We start from the raw sequence: 9,727 nt of genomic DNA on the forward strand, positions 1-9,727 counted from the left end.
ATAGATAGATAGATAGATAGATAGATAGATAGATAGATAGATAGATAGATAGATAGATAGATAGATAGATAGATAGATAGATAGATAGATAGATATTGTTTTATGTGTTGGCTTATACAAAATAATAATGCATCCACATGGATTAATTTGCATATCTCAACTAACATTGGACGTGGATTATGAATATCTATCACAAGAACAGAAATAGTTAGTAAAGTACGGCAGTATGAGACACAGCAACATCTGCAGCATTTCTAATGTGCTTCCTCCTCGCCGTCTGAGTCCAACAGCAGAGATAAAACTTCCAGATTTCCAGCTAGTCGAGGGAAACCAAGGTTCCTGCCATCTAGTGTGACAAGATAAAGATCCTGGCCTTTCACTTTCACGTTGAGGAGAAGCAATTGTTTATAGCTCCAGTAAATAAAAACGAACAAGTATTTTACAGCGTCTTATTTGACTCCAGTTTGGCGAAGCATCGCATTACTCAAAACTGTTTCTTTATTATTTTTCATAAAGTGCGGCAGGCAATATAGTGCCATTAACGGCCGCCTATCGATTTTTATGTGGATGTGGCTGTTGCGTTGTCCACACAGCCATCATGATGTCTCAAACTAGCATCAGCACTAAAAATTTTACAACTCTTCAGTGAGCGTGGCTCGGTAATGGCAGTGGCCTTTATTGCAAGCTCCTCTGCCGACTGAGAGAGCCTGCCTTGGGAGCAGGGCTGACTAAGGAGCTCTTGGCGAGATGGAAATAGGAGTTCCTCCCAGAACCGTCCACACGGGGCTTTAGGATGTTGTTCTCAAAGGAACGAGTGGGAACAAAGTGGGAGGGTGCCGAGGGAACTGGAGAAAGAAGGGCGGATAATAAACTTCCGAGATACAATGAGGGAAACAAAGGACGGAAAGCTTTGTGGTTCTCTCTGAACTAATGGGATAATTTTGCAACAAAGAACAATTTTTACTTGATGAATTAAGCTATTTTTTTTTCCTCCTTCCACAAAGACCCTAAAATCCGAGGACTCTAATATGAGCAGTGCGTGCCTCTCTGCTGCTGGAGAGACTGATGGAGCTGGCCGAGTGCCTCATAATGAAGCCTGCTCGTTTACTTAATGGCTGAGAACATTGCCTGCATTGATAGTGGCCAGGTAAGGCCTGTCCTGGTAATGGATGGAGCCCGCCTAATGACGCTGCTCCTCCCGTCTTCCCATGGATTGCTGCCCGCAGGTTGACCAGTGAGCTCAAATCAACGAAGAGGGATCGAAAAAGAGCAACAATAAAGAGAGACTGAGAGACTTCAGGCCAATTTACTTCCTTACTCGGGATGTGGAATGTGCTGAGCCTTTGAGATCATAGGGTTAAAGCAGGGTGGTCAATACGACGAATGTTTGCTAAGCCAAACAAAATATATATGTTTGAACCGATGAATGTGACACAAGGGTTATGCTGACCATAACTTATATTCTAGGAGAATGAAAATGATGCATATTCTTATGGTCTGCAGATCTTAAATTCAGTTTTTGAATTGTGTAGATTTTGTCTCCTACCTTCTACAAATGGTAAGGATGTCACCATGCCAGTCTTTGTAAGTTTACCCGTTTTTGTTCCAGACGGAAATTATTTCAATGAATTTCAAAAACACAAACTGTGAGCGCACGAGTGTGGCTTTTCATGTCAAACTTCCATATAAACAAGCTCAAATATCCAACTGTCCATTTGATAACCATCTGATCCAACACGTCACAACCTTAAAGACATGAAGTTGGTCATGATATCGACAATTAATCAGGAATCTTTTGCTTGATTGCAAAAGCACTTTCACCCTGCTGTTACTAAAACAAGGCTAAAATGAGGGGAATGCGATATCATTCCTATTCTGGAGACGTTTGTGAGCTTTAACACCGTTTTCATGACGCCTTGCACTGGATGCTCTCGGCTCACAGCTGACAGTGCAAAACGGGGTGGCTGTGGGCGGGAAAAGCTTTTATGGAGAGGCAGAAGCCAAAGTGAGGCTCTGTGCTCTGAGGGATATGGATATGATGCAGGTTATGGACTGATCAAACATTGATGTGGCAGGGGGGCACATAAAAAGTAATCAGATTAAATTGATCAGATTATGATTTGAAGCATCTCCAAGGGAATAAGAATGGGACATTCTGTACACAGCTCATATGGACCTCCTAACTGGAACCTAGGTCTTATTTGGCAAAGCCAAATTAAAATATATTTTATGGAACCATTATGCTGTTGTGGCTGTTTCATTTTTTTTAATGCAATAACAGCCTTAACTCCCACTCGCCCCCAAAAAAACTAAAAAAAAAACCTCAAAACATACCATTAATAAAGTTTGATTTTATCTTTTATTTTTACCTATTCCACTGCTATTCCAGAAGTGTTTGTCCTCCGTTTCGTCCTTGAAATGGAGTCTTGTTTTCAACTCCCATCAAAACAAAAGACATTCGGCGCGTGTGAGGCGGCAGCTCCATCACGTCTCATCTCTCGCAGAAACGGATGACAACATGCGTTTCGCCTCATCTAGCCTCACCTGCTCCTGACCACCACTGCAAGCAAAATATAACAGCTGAGCTCCAACTGCTTTGCCCGCAAAGTTCAGCTCAGCGCACGCCGTACCTTGAGGTCGCTTGTAGCAGACGCTGCCTATGGTGTGAGGTAGTGAGGAAAAAAAAAAACGAGCTATGTCCTCCTTTGCAGAGCGAAGAATGAGCTCATTTTTCCTGTCTTCTTTCATTTCTCACTGCTGTGTATCCCAGCTGGATCCTTCCAGATTATATTGCTGCTGTGACCATCCGAGATCCCGCAACACAAAGCGAAACAGGAAAGATTACAACACACCCCGTGGGACAGCAGCTGTGCTTCCCGGTTAAATTACACCTGTCTATGTTCACACATCACAAAGCTGCCTTCGGCGGCAGAAGGTGTAAAAATAATGTATATTTAACCTTTCGTTTTAAAAGGCGAATCAAACTGTGCAATTGACGTCTGATGTTGTCGCTTGACAGATGCAGCCACTGCTGCGGGTGAATCTGGGAAGATGTGCCTCCCCTTTCTTTGGAGAACTTAAATATAATAAAGGAAATATTTAGCAGAATATTGATTCTGCCCCGGCGGGCGGATGCATCCGTAATAAAAAAGCACAGCCTGAAGGGCGTATTGATAAGAAAATGACTAGCAAAACGGTTTTACAAATAGTTTACACACACACACAAACACACACACACACACACACACACGATCAGTGGTGGTTCTTGCACGCATTGCGCTCTGATCATCGAACACTGATCTGTTCGATGCTAGGTCTTCTGCTTCATAAAAACTATTTTTGCTACATAGATAAATGGACGGACAAATCTACTTACTGGGGTTGGAACAGTAAAAATATGACTACACTTAATCACACTGTGGCGTGTGAACCAACATACCATCTCAATTTGTGCTGAAATTAGCACATATCAGTTATCCAACTGCAAGTAAATGCAATGCATAATAATAAGCAAGCTGGGTTGCGCTCCCCCCTCCTTTAGTGCGTTTGAATTACTGCGGTAAAAATGCAGCTTTGAACGTTGCATTTGAGAGTAAACTTTACAGATGATTATTACTAAAAAGGCCCAACATTTAAAATCTAAAGCAGACTGGCTCACCGTGGAGGCCACTGGGACCCGGGCTAGCGAGAAGCAGCAGCTCCAACCAGCTGGCCCTTAGGAGATTTTCTAAAGCTTCAAACGGACCCCAAGAGAGAAAAGCGTTCCCCTCGGTTTTTCATTCCCTTCTCAGAGTTCTCTTTGAGTTTCTTTAACGCAGCAGTGCGACTCTGTTCCCAACCAGAGGGAGAATGAAGGGTGGAGCTGATGCTTGTGATGTCACGCTGCAATGGGTTTATTGGAGCCCAACATCGTTTTTTTTTTCTTTATTGAGTGCGTTTGACAGCCCTCCAGGACATATCAAAAACTGCCACTGCATGCAACTGCTCTCTAAGAAAACAGAGCCGTAGAATTTCAACTCATTTCACCTTATACAGGATTTTTTTTTTTTTTGCTCCATCATGATTTTTATGACTTTATTTATTTATTTTTTTTACTGTAATGGTGTCTTTCTACCTGTTTGATTGCCTCGTAGACAGCTCTGAAAGCAGGCTGCTTGTCGTTGTGATAAACTCCTCTGTTACCATGGAGAATAAAGACACCTTCTTCTTCAGCTTGTTGACAGTTGCTGCCGTAGATACAGTGGTCGGGACGGTAGTTCCACTGGCAGGGAAACACATACAGGTTTTCTGCAGAGGAACAAAATGAAAAAAGAAAAAAAAAGGCATAAACTTGCTTCTTTAATAACAGTCTACTACAAAACAAACAACATAAACTCCAACGTATGGGATACAATAAACAATACAATAATAAGGCCGCACCTACCAGGGTTGTGATGAAATATGATGTTAAGAAGATCCTGGTCCCCCCAGGTGATATTGAGTTTATACTTTTGAAGAAGAGGCATCAGAATTTCCCCCCACTGGAGCGTTACAGCTGTCATGTCACTCTAAAGCGACGGAAAAAAAAAAAAATCACAGCAACCCAAGAATTTATATCAATTTACGTCAAGAAACCAACAAATCTGCTTTTCAGGCAAGTCAGTCTTTTTCTCAAGTCATTTTTACATCAAGGAAGTTGTTTTGCAGAAACCTGTGCAAGCTGAAGGGATTTAAAGCAAAAGTACAAGAGTGACCTCAACTGTTTGATCCGAGTACTGCAGCACAACCACTGGAAATGGTATTTTGTTCAAATATTATTTGACACTTTTTCAGTCATTAACTGTTTGAACAAGCACATAACCATATTCAAACCATCTGAGGCCAGAAATTAGCAGCATAAATCAATAGCATAACAGACTGCTGCCAACGCTTCCAATAAATACTTCAATAATATCGATCAATATTTCTACAGATGACGGTAGGTATCGCAGTCTTTACCTTGAAGAATTTTTCCCTGATGCGCGTCATGTTCATGAGCATGACCCCTGAGTTGACGCCTGTCTTGCCGTAGTAAGGGTGACGAGCGAAACGGTTGTACCAGCCAATACGAGGCTCCTCGTGCTCCGGTGCCATGGCAGCCAATTGGCTCGCGTTAAACTGAGAAAGTAGGCCCCAGATGTCTTCCACTGGACGCAGAAAAATAATATCTGTGTCTACATAAAGCAAAGAATCCACCTGCTTCAGTATTAGCTGGAGAAGGAAAAAACAAACAGGAAACAATATTAGAATTTCTAAAACAGTAAAGAATTTCTGATGAATATCTTCTGATTAAAACGTCTTTAGACCTACCGGCAGAAACAGCCTCTGAGAGGCACAAGGCTTGAAGAGCTTTTTCCACTCGATTGCATTCTCCTCGGGAAACGCGATTGGATAGATGGTGAATGTAAATGTTGTCCGGACTGCCACGGGCCACATTTCCAACTTGACGGATGAAAATAGGACACAGAAATCTGTCCGTTACTGTGCTTCGAATGTCTCATTTTAAAGTGTTTTAAACTTAAAAAGACCTTCATAAAAACCACTGGAGAAGCAAAGAACATCCAGAAATAAGACAACTGAGTTTGAGTTTTGCTGCAAACACCAATGCCCGTTCGCAGAGCAATAATCCACTAAACTATCCCACACTATCAGGAAACACAAACGGAGGAATAAAACAATAAAACAACGACAGATGATCGTCTTCTAAGATTTGTTTTTAGTTCAACAATTAAATCTACACTGAAAATGCGCTCCCGTCTCAGGGTCGTAAAGGTTTTTGGGGCAAATCCAGGAGTTTGAAAGTTTCCCCGCTGTACGGTCGCACACTTACAGCATTTCTGAAGCCATCATGCAGATCATCCTCGGCAAAGATGTGGAAGTGCACAGGCTTTCTGCTGAAGAGGACGGCAGACTTCAGCATGGTGAGAGTTTCCTCCAGCCTGGCGCCGCAGGCCACCACGGCCAGGTGACTTCTGTCATTTTTAGGTTCTTTTGTAGCAGAGCTCAACTTCTCACTGACAGCCAAGACAATGATTACATCAGTCATACGTTTAGTCATTTTGCAGCAGAAAAGATTAAGCAGGGCATTTACAACAACGCAATAACCAAAACCCTCAGCTTAGCTAATGCCACAACCCACCCAGGAGTGGTGAAAGAGTTAATGGTTGCGTTGTAAAAGTTCTCCTTATAAAAGAAATTAAGTAATTTATTTACAAGCAATTTAAGGAAAATGTAGGGTTTTTTCTATTTATGTGAAAACTTGAACATGCACAACCTCAAATTTGCATTTAATAATACAAATACTGACTAAATTGAGAGAAACCTAAAGACCTAGAGCGATTAACAGTGCCTTAAAGAAATATTAACACCGTTTTGTCATTCTCACATTTTGTCACATTTCAAACCCACACTTCAATGTACTTTCTTCAGATTTTATTGGACAGATAAACACAAAAAAGTACATCATTGTTTTCAAAAATTTCTACCTTTATAATCTGACACCCCTAAAAAGAATCAAGTCGAACCCATTCCCTTCACAAGTGGCTAATAAACAGAGTGCACCTGTGTGTAATTCAATCCTATTTAGTTTCCTGAAGGCCTTTGAAGTTTTTTGAGAGAACGTTATTGAACAAAATGCCTCATGAAGAGTGAACACAGGAAAAGGATACTGTAAGTGATAAAGTTGAGGAGAAATCTAAAGCGGGGTTATGAAATAAAGGCCAAAAAGAAAAGCACTTGAGACTGGGGTGGAGAGTCTCCTGTCAGCATTAGAGCGACCCTAAACACACAGCCAAAGCTACAATGCAGTGGTTTGGAGGAAATTGTGTTAGAGAGGTCCTGTCAAAGACCAAACCTAAATCAAACTGAAGATTTGGATGACAAATTGAAAATTGACATTCTGAGATACTCTCTGTCTAATCCGGGGGAACCTAAATAGTTTTTGCAAAAAGGACTAAGCAAAGGTCTAGAGTACAGACATAACCTGAAGAATTAACAGTAGCAACAGGAGGTTCAAGAAACTAGTGATTCAGGAAGGCTGAACACAAATGTATGCCGCGTTAACAACCAGCTTTTCGTGTCTCATTTTATGCACTACATTGCTCATTACGTAGGAGACATTGAAGTTTCTGTCGGTGACATGACAACATGTGGAAACATTCAACGATTAATAATACACTAGGCACTGTACCGATCCCTTCAGAAATGAGTAACAGAGAAAATCAAGCCCACGATTTATCTCTGAAATAGGGAGGGGGTAGGCTGTGACTAACCAAATTATGATGAATCTCATTGTAATGGATGTTAGCTCATATAATAACCGTGCACGGATAAGATTTTGCTGTGTTGAAGAATATTTAACAATCATTGACTAGCAATGTGATTCATGGAACCAAACCCACAAGTACACAGTATTGTGACAGTCGGTAATTCAAGAATCATCACAGGGAACAGTATGAAAGCTGGACATGGCTGGGTGACTTTCTTCATTCTAAAATTGATCACTAATAATCTTAGATGTTCACAAAATCAAATCATACCCAAGAGGTGATTCCAATAAGCAGTTCACTCCACAAACATCATCAGCAGGTGGTCTCCAATATGGATTCCAGTAAGAGACTGACAGTGATTTACACCTGACAGAATAAGAACATGGGTCTTTTTGTGATCTTTAGTTAGTAATCAACTTCTTGAACATAGCTTTTAGAGATCAGATTGTTGCTGAAATATCTTCTAAAGTTCATTAACAGATGGTTGTCCGCTAAATCCAGCATTAAGCTGACGTTAATGAGGTAGTTAGAAGTCACATTAAGCCTGTCAATTACAATGTTAGCACTAGTGCTAATTTAATATAAAACATGCATAACCACGAACTTTCCGAGTATATACGCAAACTGGCAACGAATATATAACTGAAAATGTACCTGTACGACTTGTAAACTTTAAGCATTATCTTATTAGTTAATGAGCTAAGTCAGTAACTAAACACTAGGAGGATTAACTAACATCTAAAGCTCACTGTTACGAATGACGTTAATCGTCACACACAAAAAAGTCACGGCTTGCAAAAAGGTACCTATTCTGTCCCCACTCTCGGTCCCGGAGGCCTAATAGTCCTGGTCTTTTCCTGAGAGCGTGCCCGGCGTCATGACTGCTCCTGCCGGATATCCTGCCTCCTCCAGACCGCTCGTCCCTGTCCTCCAAGGTGGAGGCAAGCTGACTGTACACATACAGTAAGGAGAAGAATGTAAATACCGTGCACAGGAGATAAGCGTGTAGATAGCATCGCATTTTGCGCTTCAGTTATGTGCAAATAAAAAACATTTTTTCTGATCCTAGCTAGGTACCATGTGTGGTACTAGCGGCTATAGCAGTCAAGTCATAGCTAGTAGAAGTGAGCGGTAGTTGGTGTTTACAGTTTTCCGCTCCGCCCACCTCTGTCACACGTGTTCCTGCCTGTTAACAAGGACCGTCTGCCAAGTGCCAACGCCAAACTTTGTACACACAGACCTCCATAAGATGTGTACTATACACAAGGTTAGCCAACGTTTACTAATATCAGAATCAGGACCAACCTTTCTGCTAGTAAACATTACATTTTGACTTCCGTTTCACGTGAGGTTTCCGCACAGATGTTGTAAAAACTTAATGCAGATCTGTAACTTTTGTTTTTACTCCTTTTCCCACTTCCTCACAGTCCTAAACCTCAGGCTTAGAGGTTTCTAGTTTCTGCCTGAATATTGTTTAGGGACCAGTGCTTAGGGAGACAGTTTTTTTTTCTTCCTGTTATCAGGTCAGAACAAATGGAGACCTTCTTCTACAGTTTAATATAGACTCCAGGTGAAGGTTGCATGACTTTCCTAGAACTGACATCAGTATACCAACATTCATAAAACAGCTGGAAGATTGGCAACTGACCTACATAGTCTGGAAATGTGACCACAAAGCCACAGTTTGATGACTGGGATCTTGAGAACGCTATTAAAAAAAAAAAATCTGAAAAGATGCCGAGCAACCATTTAGCCTTTAACTTTATTTTTATTACCTTAGGACACTTCTGACATCTCGGATATAACGAAACAAAATAATGCAACAGTTCTTACCCATGTTCTGAATATGCCACTGTAAGGCAAAAGTTAAAGCACTGAACCCAGCTAAATGCCACACTTTGTGAATCTTCCCAAAACCTTCGATTGGACATTACTTTACATTAAGTAGACAGGGCTTATGCATCATAAAACTTGAGCAGAATTTTTAACTGTGAAGTACAGGTGTTAAGAAATGTAATGTAAACTGCAAAGCTTGAAGATGACTGCTGAACAAGGAGATATGCAAGTACCAAACAGACACATCACAGGTAATTAGAAATCTTCCATTTAAAAAAAACAAAAACTTTAATATATCTACAATTCATTTTATTCAATATAAACCATTCTATAGATTAAATCAGACTTGTCTCTACAAACTGAGGGCAAAGCTTGCTTAGTAAAATTGTATTTAGATGTTAGATGGTAAAACTTATTGCATTCAATGGCATAAAATGTGTGCCGAAAAGGCAGGTAACCAACAGTGTTATAACACCAACATGAAAATAATGCAAAATAAATGTTACTAACACAGGATTGGCAACAAGTGCAAGTTATGTTGAGAAAAAAACAAAACAAAAAAAAAAAAAAATCACATTTCCACCATGACCTAATTATTGTGTGCA

General features: G+C 40.7%; 1 protein-coding gene across 2 annotated transcripts in view; it reads right to left on the reverse strand.

The window, feature by feature from the left end:
* Positions 1–8,570, reverse strand: part of gxylt1a (glucoside xylosyltransferase 1a) — a 10,977-nt gene extending 2,407 nt beyond the window's left edge. Inside the window, exons 1-7 of one of the 2 annotated variants that reach the window (XM_007546679.2) lie at positions 8,093–8,570; positions 7,557–7,652; positions 5,849–6,032; positions 5,329–5,460; positions 4,978–5,229; positions 4,424–4,547; positions 4,115–4,287 (exon numbers count right to left, since the gene is read on the reverse strand). In XM_007546679.2, coding sequence (XP_007546741.1) covers positions 4,115–4,287; positions 4,424–4,547; positions 4,978–5,229; positions 5,329–5,460; positions 5,849–6,032; positions 7,557–7,652; positions 8,093–8,307 — 1,176 coding nt within the window. In that variant the 5' untranslated portion in view covers positions 8,308–8,570. The remainder of the gene's footprint in view (positions 1–4,114; positions 4,288–4,423; positions 4,548–4,977; positions 5,230–5,328; positions 5,461–5,848; positions 6,033–7,556; positions 7,653–8,092) is intronic. The other variant, XM_007546680.2, reaches the window with a different exon arrangement.
* Between the last annotated feature and the right edge of the window lie 1,157 nt (positions 8,571–9,727).

The sequence above is a fragment of the Poecilia formosa genome, unplaced genomic scaffold (genome assembly GCF_000485575.1).
Source record: "Poecilia formosa unplaced genomic scaffold, Poecilia_formosa-5.1.2 Scaffold17, whole genome shotgun sequence".
NCBI lineage: Eukaryota > Metazoa > Chordata > Actinopteri > Cyprinodontiformes > Poeciliidae > Poecilia > Poecilia formosa.